General features: G+C 40.8%; 1 protein-coding gene across 7 annotated transcripts in view; it reads left to right on the top strand.

The window, feature by feature from the left end:
- DNAH10 (dynein axonemal heavy chain 10) overlaps positions 1-21379 on the top strand; it is a 183860-nt gene that overhangs the window by 2319 nt on the left and 160162 nt on the right. For all 7 annotated transcript variants that reach the window (XR_005213945.1, XM_037816529.1, XM_037816528.1 and 4 more), the window contains exons 2-6: positions 1474-1560; positions 3802-3902; positions 4919-5027; positions 5614-5729; positions 18497-18716. Coding sequence is in view for 6 of the 7 variants with exons in the window: in XM_037816529.1 (XP_037672457.1) it covers positions 1474-1560; positions 3802-3902; positions 4919-5027; positions 5614-5729; positions 18497-18716 (633 nt within the window). In the remaining variant the exon portion in view is untranslated. The remainder of the gene's footprint in view (positions 1-1473; positions 1561-3801; positions 3903-4918; positions 5028-5613; positions 5730-18496; positions 18717-21379) is intronic.

Here is a 21379-nt window from a genome sequence, read left to right as displayed (position 1 = left end):
CCCTGGCAGCTGCGACCTGCCTGTCCCTCCCGTTCTCCTCCCCACCTCTGTGACTCTGTCACCCGCCCTCCGCTGATGAGGCTGTGGGCCCACGAAGATGCTCTTGGACAGACCAATCGGACCCATTCTGGAGGACTGGGGCAAGCCCAAGGCCCTTCAGCTCTCTTTTCTCTCTACCTTTCCTCCTCCTCTGGTCCAGACTTCTCTCTGATCCTAGCAAAACAATCTTGAGTATGAAGACAAATAGATTCCGGTGAGAGTGGTGGTGAGGAACGAGTAGCGTCTACACCAGCAGCGGCAGCCCAAGATGCTCTATTCTAATAGGTACACGTATTGTTTCTAGAAATAACAAAATGTATCAATACTGTACATATCACTTAAAAACTTGCCTAAATTTTTTGGATTGCACATTACTGGAATACATATCCTTTTACAAATTCATATAACATAGTATTATATAAAGTAAAAGCAAAAAAGCAACCCTTCATCATTCCTAAACCCTAGTCCTACTCTCCCATTACTATATGTAACCATTATTGTTATTTTGGTGTGTATCCTGCCAGATCTTTTCCCATATATCTATGTATGCATCATCTATCTATGTATCTTTCTCTCTAGCCACCTGTCATCCGTCTATCTATCCATCCATCCATTCATATATGCCTTTCTCTGTATAATGATATTTATATAGATAATGATAACATATATGCACACAGAGAATTCCTAAATCATAAATAAGATCATTCTAAAAATATTATTTTGTGACTTGTCTCTTCTGCTCCCCCCCACCCCCAACATAGGTCAGAGATTTTTTCATGTCTGTATCTATAAATTCACATACATTTTTGGATTTTAACTGTCATATGTATACTGTATTTTATTTACCCTTTCCCTAATTAATGGACATTTAGCTTTTCACAGTATTTCATTCTACAAACACAGTGACAGTGTACATTGATCTTTGCACACTTTTTGTTTTTCTGTAGGGTAGTTTTATAAAAGTGGCATTGCTGGGGGGTGGGTGTGTGCATTTAAGATGTGGCTCTGCGTAGCTGCTCTGCAGAAAGCCTGTGTCAGCAGACACCCAGCCACGGCGGAGGAGGCCTGTTTCCCCACATCCTTGCCAATGCTGACTCTCATCAATCTTTGTAGTTTTTGCCAATCCAGTAGATGAAACATGAATGCATTTTGTTATTTTGATTTCCATCTGGATAATTAATGGGGAAGTCGAGCATCTTTGTGCTTGTGGATCATTTGTATTTCCTCTGGGCTGGTCTTAACGAAGTGACCTTTCTGGTGCCTGTCTTCTCTGGGCGGAATTTGCATAAGCCTCCCTTGCTTTCACCCAAAACTATCTCCAGTACCTATAATATTCCAAAGTCCAAACCCTCCTGTGGGGAAACTAAGAGCAGACATCTCATGCAATGAAGCAAGTGCAGTTTCTATTTTCTTTCCTTTTCTGTGACTATAAAGATGACGAGTTACCTGCCCCATCTGAAGAGGAAGAGGAGGAAGAAGAGGCTGAATCTCCAAAGAGAGAGTCGGTGGATAAAGCCCCAGGTGTGGCACTGGGAGGGGCGCCTGGGAGCCTGGGCTGAACAGAATGGAGGGAGCCTTCCCCAGAAGCAGGTGCCCACCTGCCTAGACTAGAATCATTTTCTACTTTTACCTTCAGAAGGCTAAGACTTGGTTTCAAGTAGAGAGGGGGACATGCTGGGTTGTTAAAAGGTACATAAGGTAAAAACACCCATTCTCGTATAGACAGTATCTCAGCTGAATGAAGAACAACTGATATATACTGTATTTTGTAGACAAGGCTTTCCATTCCACCCACAGGTGCCATTTCTTTTAGAGAATATCGGAGGCACAATAATGAAAGATACACTTTATTGAGGTGGAATTCACGTAACCCAAAATTAACCATTTAAAAATGAACCAAAATAAAACAACAACAAAAACGAACCACATTCAGTGGCATTTAGTACAGCCACGATGTTGTGCGAGTACCACCTCTACCTAGTTCCAAAACATTCCCATACTTCCTAGTGAAACCCCATACTTATTAAGCAGTTTCTCCCCAATGCCCCTTCCCCCAGCCCCTGGCAGCTGCCACTCTGCGTCCTAAGTACTTCTCTATTCTGGACATTTCGTATAAATGGAATCATACAGTAGGTGGCCTTTTGTGTCTGGCTTCTTTGATTTAGCATCATGCTTTGGAGATTCATCTGCATTGTAGCATTGGATCAGTACTTCATTTCCTTTGGCATAATACTTTTTAAGTCTCAGACTTTACTGATATTTAGCTGAAATGCTGTAAATACTTAAGGATGCACCGGGACAGTGGAGGTCCTTTGCAGGCCTTGAGTGATCTCTCTTCCAGTGGTCACGTGGCTTTAGCTAAATGCTCTGACCCTGTTCTCCAGAGCAGTGGTCCTCAGTGCCCTCCCCGCAAAAAGGGGACATTTGGCAATGTCTGGAGACATTTTTGTTTGTTACAGTTGAGGGGAGTGGGCAGTGCTGGAGGCCACGGATGCTGATAAATGTTCCTACAAGGTATAGGAAAGACATCTCCCATCCCCACCCCCCCAGCTCAATAAAGAATGATCCAACCCTAAATATCGCTAGTGCCGAGTCTGAGAAACCCAGCTCTCGATCCTCCACCTCACCGGCAGAGCCCAAAACCCCATTCATCCTGTAATGATCAGGAGAAACAGGATTTTGGTGATGTATGGCATCTCTTAGTCATCTTTATTTTTTGTCAGAAGAATTTATTTTTAAACCAAATATAATCCCCTTAGTAGTAAAGCTGGGGGAGGAGCTTGGGGAATTTAGAAATAAAGGACATCCATTTGTAATACGGCCTAAGTTGGTTTAGCTGAGGCAGACAGGGGTTATTGAGACTGTTTTAGGGGCAGAGACACACTCTACTGCACATGGCTTTAGTCACCAGTAAATCCGTGAATAAGAAGGACTTGGGTGGGGGGAGGCTGCTTAGATTGGAAGGACAAGGAGGGCCAGTCTGATGAAGGAAATTATCTTAAACTCCAAGTCAATATTTCAGTGTATTTTAGACTGTAAGATATTACTGGTGCTGTGCTAGTGTTGGTATTACTGTTTATAGATTTTTTCCTTGTGCCAGCCAATAAGCCAGGTGTTTAACTTACCCCACATCTAATCCTCACCAAAACTCGACCGGTATGTTATCGCCCCCCACTTTATAGAGAGTGGAGAGGATTCAGATCCTAAGTTGATTTGATTCCAAAGCCACACTGCCTTTCCACACTGCCTTTCTAAGAAAAAGCTGAACTGCCCAGGGAAAGCTTTTCCTTCTTTGTAATCACTAGACTTGTCAGAAATTCCACATGCTGTGACTGGGTGTCCAGGGGTTTCCGAGTCTTCATTGCTAATAGAGGACTCAAGAGACATTTTATTTAGACTACATTTCTCTTACTTCCCTGCGAGTTTCAAGTTTCCTGGTGGAAAAAGAGTAAATGCTAACATGTTAGCTGCAATTCTCGTCATAATGAAAACACCCTTTTAAGTAAAAATCTCAGGGGAGTCACACATTGGTCACACATGTTAAATTTCTGATTGTGGACCTGTCAAAAATGCAATACAGTTATCCTCAATTACTATTTAAGTCAAGGCTACATAGGATCTCTTTGTAAAAAGTGTCAGTCCAGTTTTTTGATCATGTGCCTATCACATGAAATATAGTGTTGTACAGAATACAGATCTGGTCTTGATGGTAGGAAGTCGAATTTTCCGATTATTTCATTTAAACTGTGGAATGATTTGCAGCTAAGAATGTGTGGCCAAGAAGTGATTCCATGGGTAAACCTTCAGTCAGCATGGACGGGGAAGACATGACCCAGGAGATTTCAGACACGCTGTCTGCTAAGGTACGCCTGACTCCTTCTCCTCTTTGGGGGCGTCATGGGAATTCAGAGCTCTTGGAGGCGTCAGGGGAGCCAGCATGGTTCATTCAAAGAGCATTTTTTATTGGAATGGTGAGCATGGGGTCCCATGTTGGGGGTCCCTAAGACCATCCTCAGGCTGATGAATTGCTAGAAGGACACACAGGACCCAGAACAGCTGCTGTGCTCACGGTCATGGTTTATGACAGTGAAAGGATACAAATTAGAATCCGCAAAGGAAAAAGGTGCATGGGGTGAAGTCCAGGAGAGACCACTGGGGTCACAGGGACAGCACTCAGTTCTCCAGGCAATGTGTGACCGTACACACGAGGTGTTGCCAACTGGGGGTGCTCACCTGAGCTTGGGGTCCAGGGATTTTACTGGGGAGCAATCTTGCAGGCCTGGAATGCCTGCAGGACTCAGAGCCCCCCCCCCCCCACCTTCCCGGAGATCAGACTGATAAGAGCAAGGCTCAGGGCCCCTGCCATAAACCACACTGGGAGTATAGACTACCTGGCGTGGCCCAGGGCCCCAGGTGTACAAAGACACCTTTATCAGGATAAGAGGTTACCTCCCAGGAGCTGGTCAAGGGCCCTTCCTGAGGAACTTGGAAATGTCCCAGGTTTCAACAGCCCAGGCCTGCTGAGTTAAACCTTCACTGCACACATCCAAGGATGTAGCTTAAAGCTCTGATGTAAGTGTTCAGCCTGTGCTTAATGAAATTACACTTAATTGCTCCAGTTACCTAATTGGTTTGCTGCAATTAATAGCCTAGCAAAGCTCTAGCTGGGCTTTTCCCCGGGTCAGATTATTCAAGAGTGCCAGTTAGTAGAAGAGTCAGGTTTTGTGTCCAGAGTCTGCGTGCGGTTCCCTCCTTTGTGTCATCTGGTTGTGCTCAATGAGGATTGCATTGAAGGGGAAGCTCAGGTGTACTTGAATATTGGGTTCTCTGGGTGAATGGATGTGTCTCGGTGTGATGTTTTTTGCTCCCTGTGTTTCAGAAAATTGTTAAACACATCATAGAAAACGTTTATCTCCATGTGACATGTACTCCTGTTCCAGAGGAGTTTCTGGGCCAGAATGTGGTGTTTTTTCTCAGAAACACAAAAGGTAGATTTCTGTTGTGCCTGTGTGTGTGTGTGTGTGTGTGTGTGTGTGTATGATTCTTTTCTCTCTCTTTATATTTTCTTGAAAATGTCACTTAATATTAAAATAAATATATTCTTAATTCTATATATAACCATTAGAGGAAGATTCAAAATGACGGGACCCTGATTAAGGTGAGCTTTGGTGAGCTTTCTGTGTGTGGCTGTGCTCTTTAAAATGCAGGTGCCACTCAGAGGAAGTCGAGTTCATTCTCTAGGGTGACTCTGGGAATGCTGTTCCCACTGTGCATTCACACGGCACTGGTCCGAGGGGTCTCCAGCTCTAGGTACCACAACCAGATTACCTGCTATGTGCAGCGCTCGTGGGCTGCTCGTGCTAACTCATGAACCAAGCAGGTTGGCAGTTATTTCAGTTTCTCAAAGGCCAAGGGATCCATTGGAATAGAAAGTAGCAAGTATTCCAAGCCCGTGACTTGCACATCCCTTTGTGGCCACTTAGGAAGAAAGGAAAGACTCCTGTCTGCTTGCAAATGTTGACCGTTTGCCATTCCTCCCCTGTGATCTTATCCTCTGAATTTGTTTCTGTTTAGAGGCTGTCACTGAAGCTACTGACATGAAGGAAGCTATGGAAATAATGCCGGAAACCATGGAGTATGGGATTATAAATGCAAATGTGCTTAGCTTGCTGAAGAACATTATCTGTCAGGTGAATATGAGGACAGAAGAAATCTCAGCTTTTTAAAGGTTAAGGCTACTTGATTCATTTACCTCAGGCATACATAGTTGGCAGTTCATCTGTGCCAGGCACTGCCTGGGTGCTTATACTCACGGGAAAGACATGAAAAAACAAATACATAATCAAGGAAATGCCAGGTAAAGGCAAGTGTAAGGAGGAAACAAGCCCAGGTAATGTGATAGAAATTGACTGAGTGTGGAGGGCGGTAAGAGGAGGCCTCGGCATCGCTGAGCAGGCCACGTCTGAGCTTTCTTTACAAAAAGATCAAAAAGGTCATCAGCAGGCTAACTTCACTAAGGATGTTGGAAAATGTAACAGGGAGGGACACGTGGTAGGAAAGGCCCCTCTGAGATGACGTCAAGCGAGACCCGAGTGAGGAGGCGGCGTCGGACACGTGCGCATTTGGGGACGGGCATCGCGAATGCGCAGGCGCAGAATGGCGCTGGCGACCACGTCAAGGGTGGCGCCGTCGCTTCAGTAGAAAAATGAGGGATCCCGCAGAAGAGGTCGGAATTACCTGGGTGGTAACCCTGGCATCAGAACGGACATGTAGAACAGCTGCAGGAGTGCCAGAAGCTGCGAGAGGCAGCTCAGCTTCTGTATGTGAAAGCGGCAGCCGGTGAGCAGCCCCCTTCCTCGGGCGCGCGGCCCTGGCTGTGGAGACGTGGCGGCTGCAGAAATGCGGCCCGGATTCCGGGCCAGGGCGGGGATGGGAGACCTCGCCTTCCAGAAGCTGGGGTTGAGGGTCGAGGCTGGTCCGGGGGAATCCCTGAAGGACCAGCGCAGACACCGGCCTCGGCCCAGCCCTCGTGGCAGCGACTTCCGGCCTCCTACCAGCAGCCACTGGGAAGTGAAGAGCCCGGGCACCTTTTTCTCCGTTGGATTTTGTTCTTTTGTGCATGGCTCTTCGTTGTCTGGCGGATACCTGAGGGCCCAGTGGAGGCACTAGCCTAGGCTTTGGTGGGCAGCAGCTTCTGGCCTCATGTTAGCACCTGTCAGGACTTACAGAGCCAAGGCCCCTTTTTGTTTGTTTGGTTGTTTTTGTTCTTTCCCCTTTTTTGTGGTTTTATTGGTCTGGTGGATCCTTGAGGGACTAGCACCAACGCTGGCCTAGGTTTCCACCTGGAAATCCACACTTTCTAGCTTCCTATAAGGAGAGACTTCTAGAGGCCATGCACCTTTTTTTTTCTTCCTGTTCCCCTCATCCCCATCCCTTGGGTGTTTTATCTATTAGTTTGATTTCATTTCATTTCTTTTCTTTTTTCTTTTCTTTTCTTGTCTTTGTTATCTCTTGCTTTTTTTCCTTTTCCTTTTTTCTTTTCTTGTTCATGGTCTGTTGAACTGAAGAGTGGGAGAACTAGATTTCTGGTGACCCCAACATAATACTCAGAATGTTCAATTCTCAACTAAAATGGAGACAGGAAAGCATGGCCCAATCACAAAAATAAAAGATAATTTGATGGAAACCTGCATCACTCTGATATCAACGCCTGGTAAAGACATTACAAGAAAAGAAAATTATAGACCACTTTATGAATATAGATACAAAAATCCTTAATGAAATACCAGCAAACCAAATCCAACAGCGTATTAAAAAGATTATACACCATAACCAAGTGGGATTTATCCCAGGAATGCAAGAGTTGTTCAACATACGAAAATCGTTTAGTGTAATAGACTATATAAATAGAGTGAAGGAAAAAAAATTGATATAGTAATCTCAACAGTTGCAGAGAAGAATTTTGACAAAACCCAGCACTGTTTCTTAATAAAAACACTCAGAAAGCCAGGAATAGAAAGGAACTTTCTCAGCATGATTAAGGCCATTTATGAAAAACCCACAGCTACCATCATACTTTCACCATCATGGTGAAAGACTGAAAGCTTTCCCTCTAAGATCAGGAACAAGAAAAGGATGCTCACTTTCACCACTGCTATTTAATCTTGTACTAGAAGTTCTGGTCAGAGCAATTAGCCAAGAAAGAGACATGAAACATACAAATTGGAAAGAAAGAAGTAAAACTACGTCTATTTGCAGACTTTCTCTATTTGTATATAGGGAAAACAAAAAGGAGTCCATAAGAAAAGAAAAATACTAGCACTAACAAACATTTTTAGCAAAGTGGCAGGGTACGACACATAAATAAAGTTGTTTTCCTGTAGACTATATTTGAACAATCTAAAGAGGAAATTAAGAAAACAATTCCACTTATAGCATCTAAAGGAATAAAATATCTAGGAGTAAATTTAACCAAGAATATCAAAAGACTTGTACACTGAAGACTACAAAACACTGCTGAAAGAAATTAAAGAAGACCTAAATAAATGGCAAGATATTCTGTGTTCATAGATTGGAAGAGTTAATATTGATAAGATCTCAGTGTTACTCAAAGCAATCTACAAATTCAGTGCAATCCCTATCAAAATTGCAATAATCTCTTTTGCAGACATGGAAAAACCAATCCTCAAATTCAAGGGGATTGAATTTGCAAGGGGCCTCAAATAGCCAAACAATGTTGTAAAAGAAGAACAAAGTTGGAGGACTTACCCTTTCCAACATCATTTTGTACTTCAGGGCTACAGTAATGAAAACAGTGTGGTACTGGGGTAAAGATAGACAAATAGACTGGTAGAACAGAATTGAAAGTCCAGAATTAGACCCACACATCTATGCCCAATTGATTTTTGACAAGAGTCCTAAGTACAATGGGAAATTAATATTGTCCTCAACAGTGGTGCTGGGAAAACTGGATATCCACATGCAAATGAATGAAATTAGACTCCTAACTCACACCGTGTACAAATATCAACTCAAAATGGATCAAGGACCTAAATATAGGAGCTAAAACCATGAATCTCTTACAAGATAACTTAAGGGCAAATCTTTATGATCTGGGGTTGGCAACAGATTCTTAAATATAACACCAAAAGTATGACCAACAAAAGAAATAGATAAATTTAACTTCATCAAAATTAAAAACTTTTGTGAATTAAAGGAAATTATCAAGAAAGTGAAAGAATAGTCTACAGAATGAGGAAATACAGTTGCAAACCATAGATCAGATAAGGGCCTAATATCCAGAATATATAAAGAACTTTTACAATGTACAAGGTTGAACTAGAGCTCAGGTCATTCATCCAGCAAATATTTATTGAGTATTGACTGTATTCTGTGGCAGTGAACGACTTAAACAAGGTCCCTAACTCATGGAGCTTACATTCTAGCCAGGAAGAGTGACATTAAACAAGAGAAATGAGAAAATAATGGTATGTTGGATAGCGGTGATGGTTGAGGAAAATAAAGCCTGGAAGGAGCATAGCCAATGTTGGCAGGTGTAGGTAGGGCTTCTGCAATTTTGGACGGGGTGGCCAAGAAGACCTCACGGAGAAGGTCTTCTGCGACATCCACAATATCCTCTCTTGCTAGGACTATTGCAATTGCCTTTTAATAGGTCTCCCCAATTCTACTCTTGCTCTCTGTACTACATTCTGCACATGCCAGTCAGTGATCCCTTAAAACACAGGAGTCATGGGCATGGAAATAGTGAAAGCCAAGGGTCTGAATGAAAATATAGATGGAGGAGCTGGATGTAGGAGGAAAACTAGGGGATGAGAGGTGCAGAAACCAAGAGAAGAAGGCACTTCATGAAAGAAGAGGATGAACAGTTGTGCTGCAGGCTGTTGGAGGCTGAGAAGTCAGGGGCAGAGAAAGACTATTGGGCTTGGCCATTTGTGACTTCCTGAGAGCAGTCGATCTGGATCCAGTGGATGTTGGTAGGAGTGAGTTGAAGAGTGAGAGGGAAGGTATTCTAGTTTGTTAATGCTGCCAGAATGCAAAACACCAGAAATGGATTGGCTTTTATAAAAGGGGGTTTATTTGGTTATACGGTTACAGTCTTAAGACCATAAAGTGTTCAAGGTAAGGCATCGACAGTTGGGTACCTTCACTGGAGGATGGCCGATGGCATCTGGAAAACCTCTGTTAGCTGGGAAGGCATGTGGTTGGCGTCTGCTTCAAATTCTGGTTTCAAAATGGCTTTCTCTAAGGATGTTCCTCTCTAGGCTTCAGCTTCTCTCCAAAATGTCAGTCTTAGTTGCTCTTGGGGCATTTGTCCTCTCTTATCTTCTCCGGAGCAAGAGTCTACTTTCAACCGCCATCTTCAATCTGTCTCTCATCTGCAGCTATTCTCTCAGCTTCTGTGCTTTCTTCCAAGTGTCCCTCTTGGATGTAGCAAGCTCGTTCCTTCTGTCTGAGCTTATATAGTGCTCCAGTAAACTAATCAAGGCTCATGCTGAATGGGCGGGGCCACACCTCCAGGGAAATCATCCAATCAGAGTCATTACCCACAGTTGGATGGGTCACATTTCCATGGAAACACTTGAAGAATTACAATCTAATCAACACTAATACATCTGCCCACACAAGATTATATCAAGGATAATGGTGTTCTGTGGGACATAATAACATTCAAACTGGCACAGAAGGGTTTTATTGAATACATTACACTTTGAGTTTGGCCAGCTGGGCATTCCCTTTTGAACAGCCTGCACATGTTTTTCCACCCAAGAGTGCTCTTGTTTATCTGGATAACATCTTTTCCTGGTGTGGCTTCCAAGGACTCAAGAACATTGTCAACCTTAAGCAAACTAAACTTTTCATTATAAAATATCAAAATGTAACATAATTAGTTCTTAAAGGGTTGCATGCATTGGGAAACTCACAGATTATAGGATTTTTCTCCTTGCTGTTACTTTCTCTTGGTAAGATGTGTTGTAAAAAAAATCATTTTTCCCCTGATTACAAAAGGAATAAATGCTTGTTATAAAAACTCAAACATTACAGAAATATATAAGCTAAAAAGTGGAAGGTCCCTATAATGCCCCTAGCCCACCAGAGGTAGCCACTGTAAAATCCTACAGATGTCCAGTCATATCATATGGATGAATATTCCATAATTTTTTTATCTGATGCTCTGTCATTATATTTTATCCACCATTTCTAGCCATTTACAGAGGTTGCATAACTGGTCTGCCATTTTGCTTGAACCAGAAGACATAGGGAAGCAAACCAATTTTGCCATTCATTCGTCTCTACATTGTAGTCTTGACTCCACCCTCACTCCTCAAATGAAAGTATTTTCCGGGCTGGGTCTTTGGTGGCCTCCTTGATTATCACATCCAGTGGTGTTTTGTCAGCCTTATCCCTCACAAACTCTCTTTGGCTGTCACATTCTCCTTGTCATATCATCTACATTGGCTGTTGCTGGGTTGGATCCAGCTGAGTTATGACCAGGAGTAGCAAAAAAGCTGTCATCTGAAGGGTGAATGTGCATCTTGGCCAAAGAGGAGAGCCAGAATTAGCTTTAAAGAGTGGCATTAGGAATCAAGTCCAAGGGATGAGGATGAGATCTTGAACGGGAAGCAATCAGGAGCCAAAGAGATGAGAAAGAAGAAGTGTCCTGGGTTGAAGGATGAGGCAGAGGTTCAGGGGATTCTTCCGGTTCTTCACATTTAGGGATTTTCAAGTTCTATCTTTAACCTTCTTTTATATACACCTCCTGCTGGCTGATCGACTTCATGTCCATGATTTTGAAATATCTAGCATTCAACGATAGGCACACATCTAGATCTTGTATTGCTAAATGCATCCTGACCTGACAGAGTCAGACTCAGTATGTTTGTTCTCCAAGCATGCTCCTCCTCTGTTCTTTTCTCCTAGCCAGGTTAATGGCATGGTCATACAGTTAAGTCTTGGAGCTGTGAGGTTACCCGTTTGACTTTCAAGTGCCCTTAGGTTTGCTTCCCAAGAGTCTTCTGATTTTGTGCCTTCCTTCCCTCTTCTGCTGCTACTGCTTCAGGTCAGGCCCTTGTCATTTCCTGCTTTGACTATCCTATCAGCCTTCCACCTGGACTTCTCCAACCTTTCCCCCCACTCAATATATTCTTCATGTTGTCACCAGTTATCATTTGCAAGCAGAAAGAGGATCATGCTTGCCTTTACCTGACAACATCTGAGGGCTCCTGTTCACTGTGGAACAAAGCCCCATTCCCTTAGCTTGACGTTCATTCTGGCCTCACCTTGTACATCTAGCCTCACCTCTCATTCCTTCCTCATTCTGCACCCCAAACACACACTTCATATTTCATCTAACTGACAGGAATTACCACTTCCCAGGCATTCTGTGGTAGTGCTTATGTAGTTTCTCCCATCTCAAATACCTTTTCCTCCTGTTTCTGACTTTATAATCACACATGCCTTTGAAGCCTAATTCAGAGATCTGCTTCTCTCTCTATCATTAGAAAGACTCATTTCCTTCTGTGTATTCCTAGAGTGGTGTGTATCCTTGTTATGGTGCTTTAGATGAGACCTCTAGGCTTTAAGCAAAAATTTGGGACAAGAGCCATTTATTCCAATGGTTTTCAGCTGGGGGCAATTTTACCCCAGAGCACATTTGCCAATGACTAGAGACATTTTTGGTTGCCACAGTTAGGAAGGGGATGCTACTGGCATGTTGTGGGTAGAGGCCATGGATGCTGTTAAACATCCTGCATCACACAGAATAGCAACACCCCCCCATCCCATAACAAAGTATCATCCAGCCTAAGTGTCACTAGTGCCAAGGTTGAGAAACCTGATTATTTCAAAACACATTATTTAAGTGCCTTTTATATGCCAACTACTATTCTTGTGCTGGGGATCTACAGATGAACAGGATATAAAAGGTCCCATCTCTTGAGAAATGTATGTCCTAGGGGGAGAGTTAGGCAATAAAGGTATCAGTGATAAATGCCATGATGAAGATAAAACAAGGGGGGCCTGGTTGAAGGGGATGGCAGAAGGTTGTGGTGTTTACTTAGGAAATAGTGATCAGGAAAGGTCCTCTTTGGGGAGGTGGCTCATGCTGAGATCTGGATGACAAGGGGAGAAAAGCTGTGGGGGTGTTGTAGGTAGGAAAAAGCTAGTACGAGGACTCTGTGGGGAAATAAATGGGAACAGTGGTGTTAGTGTGGCAGGAGAGAGGTAGGAAATAAGGTTGGGCTGGAAGGCGGGGGCCAGATCAAATGGGACCCTCCAGACCATGAGTAGGTGTTTGGATTTTTTAGTCTAGGAGTCCTAGGAAACTATTATAAGGGTTTTAAAGATAGAAGTTATGTGATGTGATTGCCTTTTTTTTTTTTTTTTTTTGGAGTGTTAGTAGTACCTTTATTCATAATAGCCAAAAGCTAGAAAAAATAAATGCCCATAAACAGTGGAATGGGTAAATAAACTGTGGAATATTGATACACTAGAATACTAAAATAGCAATAAGAAAGATCAAATTACTGAGCATGCAAACACAGCTTCTTGGACACAATGCTGAATGATAGATAGACTGAAAAAACACAAATACAATAAATCCATTTATATAAATTTCAAAAACAGACAAAAACTAATTTTGGCAGTAACAGTCATAAAAATTGGTACTCCTAGGAAAGAGACAGAATGGAAAGAGCAGAGGGAGCTTTCCTGGGGTGCTAAAATGGTCTATTCGGCAAATATTTATTTGAGGAAGTACAGAGAACTGGTTAGAAGCGTGGTTTGAATGTGGCTCAGCAACTTGCTAGGGAGGTTAAGGAAGTTCCTTAATCCCTCTGTGCTTTGGTTTCCTCCTCTGATATGCAGGAATAATAGTCTATATCTCCTCATAGTATTATTGTAAAGATTATATAAGTGGTGCTTGACTCAAAATGCATGCTCAGTCCATGTTGGTTATTAGGTATTTTTGCAGTACAGTGCCACTGGGGGCAGAGACTTCAGATAGGTTGAGGCTTCAGTTTTCACATAAAATGAAACATCTGGTGCCTAGAATAGTTCATCTTAAAACTTTCAAATGTGTCGCATATTCAATTGTTGCTCTCAGAACACAAAGCAATGCATTCTAGAGACTATTCACAATTAATTCTACAATCATGTTTTTAACTTTCCATTTTGAAATATATTCAAACTCATGTAAAAGCTGTAAGAATACTCTGCGACCCCCTATACATGCTTCACTGAGATCCCCCAGTTTTTAACCTTTTCTACATTTGTGTATTTTCTCTATACAAGTTTGTATCTGTATATCTATATAAATTTATGTATCTATACATACATACATACATAAATACACACTTTTTTTTCTGAGCCATTTGAGAATAAGATGCAAATACGATGCACCGAAATGCACTCTCCCACATAACTATGTACAACCATTAAAATCAGGAAGTTAACATCAGTGCATTCCTGCCATCTAATTGACAAACCCCAAGAAAATGCCAATTGTTAAAATATCTTTTATAGCAAAATGAACCATTTTAGGATCCCACATTGTATTTAGCTGTCATGTCTCTTTACTCTCCTTCAATCTGGAATAATACCTCGTCTTTCATTGTTTTTCATGATCTTGATATTTTTGAGGAGAATAGCCAAGTTGTTGTTTTGTGGAATGTTCCTCACTTTGGTTTTGTCTGATGTTTTCCCATGGTTAGATTTTGGTCATGTATTTTCAGCAGGAACACCAGAGAAGTGATGGTCTGTTTTCAGTGCATCTGAGGCCGCCCAGGACGGCCCCCTTTTCTTTTCCCTTTAACCTCTGTTTCTTCGAGTTCGCTGCCAGCATCTGAATGGGCAGTGGTTTCATTAGTTGACTCCTGTAACACTGGTAACTGAGGTAATCATTGCCAGAGAGGTCATTCGACAGTGAAGGAAAAGAATGAAGTGTTGTACAACTCAAACCTTAAAATAACCTCAAAGGCAGTCTCAGCTGCCCATACTAGCGCCACAGGTGTTGACCCAGTTACTCCCAAAACTCTCTGTTATTCCCGGTGTGGGGGGTTCTTACGGGGTTGTCGCCAGGGGTTCGGGAGCGGGGCTGCGCCTTCAACGGAGCTGCAATCCTAACCCTCCATCTGGTGGCATTTTCACACACCATGTGATTGCGTTTTGAAACCCTTAGCAGTGCTTTTAAAAATTTATTGTGGTAACAGAAAATTTGCCATTTTAACCATTTTCAAGTGTAAAATTCAATGGCATTAATTATACTCACAGTGTTGTGTTACTGTCACCACCATCCATTTTTCCATCACCCCAAACAGAAACTCTTTACCCTCTAAGTATTAACTCCCCAGCCCTTGGTAAACTTGAATCTACTTTCCCTTAACAGTGCTTAGATAGATAGATAGATAGATAAAAACAAATGCTTTGCTTTCTAAGCCAACTCTGCAAATAAACTCACTACCCTCCCCCCAGGAGGCACATGACTCCCAGGGGTGTAAGTTGCCCTGGTAACGTGGGATATGACTCCCAGGGATGAGCCTGGCCCTGGCATTGTTGGATTGACCATGCCTTTTTTGACCAAAAGGGGAAAAGCAAATGAAACAAAGTTTCAGTGGCTAAGAGATTTCAAATATAGTCAAGAGGTCATTCTGGAGGTTACTCTGATGCAGGCTTCAGTCAGATATTACAAATTGCCATGCTATGCCAAGCCCCAACCAACAGTATTTGTGAAAACCGTGAGGAATACCCTGGACTCTATCTAAGACTCTATAAAAGTTTTACTTATTAAGTTTATTTTTTCAGAAATTTAAAGCCTCCAGATTGTTCCTATGCCAGATAAGCCATGAAACCCAGAGGTACCAGTCTCTCCAAGAACATCAACCAGTTTCATTTCTCTACCCCATAATGCTGACACCCTTTTTCAGCATTAAGATATTAGATTGGTCATTGCTCAGATATCCCTGAAGATTGAGAGAATGATCAAATGAGAAGGAGTTGTTGTAATGGAGAAGTTAGGATTTAACAAATGATTATGACTACTGAATCATGATAAAGCTGTTTCTGTTTAGATTCTAGCATATTAGAATAGCCAGAAGGAAATACCTGAAATTGTTGAACCGTAACCCAGTAGCATCAATTTTTGATAATGATGGTATAACTATATATAGTTATATAGCTTTTATCTTATGACCATGTGATTCTGAAATCCTTGTGACTGACACCCCCTTTATCCAGTGTATGGTTAGATGAGTAATAAAATAAACACATGCTGGGAGAAAAAAAAGAATAGGGGAGAAATACAGTTCTGGGATTTTCCAGCTTCCCCAGTTATCAGTACTTAAGTAGAATGATTCAGATATTAAGCATTGTTCTGTACTGTTGGTGTTTACACAGTATTTTTTTTAAAATGTGTTTCCTTTAATAATGGGCTTTACAAAGTGGACTCCTTTTGACAAATTGTCAAAAATTGTACATTTCTGTAATTGCAGAGGGCAACAATTGTGTAAATCTGTCTACTTATAATCTGCGAGAGGATAAATATGCAGTAAAGAAAGTATACCTAGTAAAGGAAGTTGAGCTTCTGTCCAAAAGATAGTTTTTCTAGATATTCTTTTTCCACCCGATGTATGCTACAGTCTGGGACCAGCTTTATGTGAAATAAACAAGTGGAAGAAAAAAAAATAGAAGGTGATAAGGATGAACTGAGAGTTACTTATGGTTAGATTTCTCTCTAGACCCCAAAAGTATAGTTCTATACCAACCCCATTTGAGTATTTAGGAGTATGGATAAATGGGAAGTGAATATGTTCAGTCATCCAAGCCTAGAGAGTATTACTCTTCAGTATTGGCATAAATGAATGTATAGGTTTATATTTATGTGTAGATAGAAGTAACTATCTTTTGTTACCTCTCTCCCTCTGTACCTCAAATACCGAGAGTTTAATACTCCTCAGTACAGAGATACTGGTTTGTTCAAGGTTTCTCTTGGTTATTATTTTTCCCTTTATCCTCAGTCTCATTCATTTGTATCCATGCTGTTGTGTTTAATGTAGGTCCTCAAATATTAATGTATCCTTTAATTATATGTTGTTTTATGTATGTATGTACTTTTAATTTCAAAAATGCCATGTTTCTGTTAAAAAAATGCTTTGGAGGAATTTGGGAAAGATGGCACTGAGGGCAGCAGTGGCAGTGTAGTATTTGAATTGCCCTGAGTTTCCATGTAAAAATAGAGGAAATAGGTAGCAAAATCAAAAGCTCATGGACAATATTTACACAAAACTAGATGGTGAGTATTTTATGAATCCCCAAATACAAATGGGTAGGGAGAAACTAACAACTATTACCAGATCCACATAGGACCCGCGTGTTTGTAGAAAGAAGTGGGAGAAAGCTAAGGTAGCAGTGTGGCATCAAACAGATACAAGGATAGGAGAACCCCAAATGGTCACAGATACTCACTGGAAAAGCGTGGCAGGCCTGAGAACATCTGCTGAAACTCGGAGAGGTTTCTCTCTAGTGCAGGAATGGGTGTGAAAGAGAACCACAGCAAGGGGCAGTCGAGTACCTAGGGACTCTTGCAATTGACCAGCCAGGGCTGGTTTTTAAGACAAGCCCCCACACTGAGGAGCTGGGGGTCGAATAAAGATTGAATTGAATGTGGACAATAGAGATACAGGAAATAGAAGGTCCAGATAGAAGTGAGGGAGAGAAATAGAGCCAGAAAATCTCAGAAAGCAAGCTGCCATAGTTTTGAACGCTCCATAATACAAGATGGAGCGCTTCAAAATTAGAAGAAGATACATTGAAGTACGTCTCCTTCTAAAAATCCAGGAAAACTAATTCACTTAAAAATATTTGAGGTCAAATCCTATAAAAAGTTATTATAACATAAAAGAGAGGAAAGTGTAGAATAATGTCTTTACAGACAACAAAAGCATGCCAGAAAGATATGCCAACAAGACGAATAAAGATTGTAATATATTCCTCCTAAACAAGATAAAAAGACATTAAGAAAATTATGCAAGACATGAAAGAACAAAATAAATCCGAATTAGCAATATTCAGAAAAGAGGGGTTAGAACTCAGGAAAGAATTAGAAATAAAAGAAAAATCATTTCTGAAATGATGGCTAGGCCAAAAGACACTCAAAGATGAATAAACAAAACATATAATGCCTTAAATAAAAGACTGAAACTTTATAAAAAATCTGAAAGAAATGAATGAGATATAAAGAATTCATGAGAAAGTGAATATTGAATGAAGATCAAGAAGATCCAACATAAGGATAAAAGAGACACTGAATATGAAAACTAAAGCAAAGGAACAGAAAAAAATACTTAATACTATAAGACAACTTTCCTGAAATAAAAAGAAGATTTGAGAAGTTTCAAATTAAAAGAATGTCCTGTGTATGACCAGCATGACCAACACGAAGACATATTCTAGTAAAATTACTGGACTTTAGTGAAAATAAAATCCTTTGGGCATTTAGACAAAAGGAGGATGTAATTTACAAGGGAAAGAAAATTAGATCACCAATGGACTTCTCAACAGCAACACATTACACCCAAAGAAAATAGAATAACCTATTGAATAAGACACTCAAGGAAAGAAAATATAAGCCAAGATGTTTTATTTAACAAAACTGATTTGCTAGCGTAAACAGTGTAGCAAACTGTTATTAATATTTGAGAACTAAGAGAATGTTGTTTCCATGAGCTCGTCTGGAGACAGCTACTAGAGAACAAGCTTCAGACATCCAAAGTGACTAGAGAGAGACTGATGTATAAGAGTTGGTGGTAAGCATTAAATATGTAGTTTGTGATAGAAATAGGTAGTTATATTTGTGGCTCATATTATAGAAAATTTAAAATTGAGGCAGTTTAAGAACATGAATTATTTAAAATGTGTGATTTGTTAAATAAACTTGGTGTTTCAGGTTTTTTTGCCAGGTTTAGCTTTCAATCAACACAAGACAGAAGGAGGTGTGGGATTTGTACCTGGAGAAGTCCCTGATTCTTCTGAGATTGATTTAGAACTACCTGCTATTCCTGGGGAAGCAGTAGAATTTCACAGTGTTCAATTAATACGGGATGAATTTTTAATGAACACTCAGAAATTTGCAAGTAATATTCAAAGAACAATGCAGCAACTTGAAGGTGAGGCTTTATTTTCTCCTCTTTAAGAATGATTTATTTACTTCAGAAGGTAATTTAAAAGTTCAGCAGCATTTTGTTTTGCTTCATGATAATTCTGGTCTACATGCTCATTGTATGAAAGGCACTGAGCCAATCATTGTAAGTGGCACAAAGAGGAATGATGAAATACCTGCTCTCAAGGATCCTGAAGGATCTTGTAATCCAGCACACAAAGAACTATGGCAGAATAAGGAACTGAAGAAGGGTACTAGGGTCTTGAGGATCTGGAAGAAGGAGACCATGCTGGGGGAGTGAGGGAGAACCAAAGGGGTCTTCATGAGGGAGATGGTGTTTGACCTCACCTGAAAAAGTAAGCAGGGTTTTAGCAGGTGGAGCTGGGGAGCAAGGTTATTTTAGGTAAATGAAGAGGGTTGGAAAGGGTGGCGTTTCCACTAGCAGGAAGGGGTCAGTGGCTGAGTCCTGTTTCAGTTACTTTGTGTCCCCAGTACGGGGGCTGACACACGGTGGGCACCAAGCAGCCTCTGGTGACTTGTGCTGCTCTGCACGTCACTGGATGCGGTGGGTGGGGTGGGCAGAGCCATGGATCCTGGGAAGTGAGAGAATTGTGTGGTGAGTGGACAGGAAGGATGGGAGGCTGGCTTAGCTAGGAACAGGTGTCCCTTTGGTGGCTCAGCTTTTTAGGATCCTGGGTTGTGGAAACATAGCATAGCATTTATCAGCAGGGCTCTTAAGGTCCATGAGATGGGGTTGTTATTCTAGGAAAACAGACTTTTTTCCTCCTTTACTTGCTAGGAATTTTCTCTTTTGGAAATGAAAAGACTTTAGAAACACATGTAAAATCCAGAGTTTTTATAACGTGTGAAATGTTTCCCTCAGGCTTTTATTTTATTATTTTTCAGAAGTGCAGTTTTTCCCTTGGTATTTCTGTCTTTCTTTCATTTTCTTTTGTATTATTCTCTTTGTTTCTGCCTAACCTATTTTCTCTTTCACTTCTTTCATTCTGCTTGAGTTGGTATTCTACAGCAGAGATGTTCAGAATTTCTTCTTATAGTCTTAAATAGGATCTGTGTGTCTTAAAAAAAATAAACAGTTTCATTCACAGACCATACAATCCATCCAAAGTATACAATCAAAGGCTCTGGTATAATCACAGAGTTGGGCATTCATCAACACAATCAATTTGAGAACATTCTCATTGCTCAAAAAAAAAATCCCATATTTCTTATACTACCCTATTATTGAGACTTAGCATTAGTATAGTATTTCTGTTACAAATGATGGAAGAATATTACAAAGTTACTATTAACTATACCCATAGTTTGCATTGGTTGTATTTTTCTCCATATACCACCTATTATTAACACCTTATAATGGTGACATACGTTTGTTCCAGTTCCTGTAAGAACATTCTTATATTTCTACAATTAACCACAGTCATCATTCAAAACAGGGTTCACTGTGTTATACAGTTCCATGTTTTATCCTCTAGCTTTCCTTCTAACAACCTACATAACCCTAAATTTCCCCTTCCAACCATAATCACACCATAATTTAGTACCACCATAATGTACTACCACCACCTCTATCCATTTCCAAACATTTACAATCATCTTTATTAAACATTCTGTTCAAATTAAGCATCGGTTCCCCATTCTCTACCCTCTTTTTTAAAAATTCATTTTATTGAGATATATTCACATACCATGCAGTCATACAAAACAAAGTGTACATTCGATTGTTCACAGTACCATTACATAGTTGTGCATTCATCTCCAAAATCAATCCCTGACACCTTCATTACCACACACACAAAAATAACAAGAATAATAATTAAAGTGAAAAAGAGCAATTGAAGTAAAAAAGAACACTGGGTACCTTTGTCTGTTTGTTTCCTTCTCCTATTTTTCTACTCATCCATCCATAAACTAGACAAAGTGGAGTGTGGTCCTTATGGCTTTCCCAATCCCATTGTCACCCCTCATAAGCTACATTTTTATACAATTGTCTTCAAGATTCATGGGTTTTGGGTTGTAGTTTGATAGTTTCAGGTATCCACCACCAGCTACCCCAATTCTTTAGAACCTAAAAAGGGTTGTCTAAAGTGTGCATAAGAGTGCCCACCAGAGTGACCTCTCGGCTCCTTTTGGAATCTCTCTGCCACTGTAGCTTATTTCATTGCCTTTCACATCTACCGTCTTTTTATCTCCTGGTAGCCTATACTCTAGATTTTAGCTTCAAGAGTTTGCTCATTATACTTAGTTCATATTGGTGAGACCATGGATATTTTCCTTTTGTGTCTGGCTTATGTCCCTCAACATAACGTCCTCATGTTTCATCCATGTTTTCACATGCATCAGGACTTCATTTCTTCCTATCCCTGAATATTATTCCATTGGATGTATGTACCACATTGTGTTTATCCATTCATCAGTTATGGACACTTGTGTTGTTTCCATCTTTTAGCAATTGTGTGTCTTGTTTTTGATATCAAAAGTAGATGAGTGAAAAATATATTTATGTTTTAGATAAATTACTGGAAGAAAATACACTAAAATGTTGTCAGTGATTATCACTGACTAGACTATGGGTTTAAGATGATTTTTCTTTTCCTTTTCATATTTTTCTACAATGTGCTTGCACTATTTGTAAAATCAGAAAAACAG

The sequence above is a fragment of the Choloepus didactylus genome, chromosome 23 (assembly GCF_015220235.1).
Source record: "Choloepus didactylus isolate mChoDid1 chromosome 23, mChoDid1.pri, whole genome shotgun sequence".
Taxonomy (NCBI): Eukaryota; Metazoa; Chordata; class Mammalia; order Pilosa; family Megalonychidae; genus Choloepus; species Choloepus didactylus.
The sequence above is the reverse complement of the archived record's forward strand: the minus strand, read 5'-3'. Positions and strand labels throughout refer to the sequence as shown.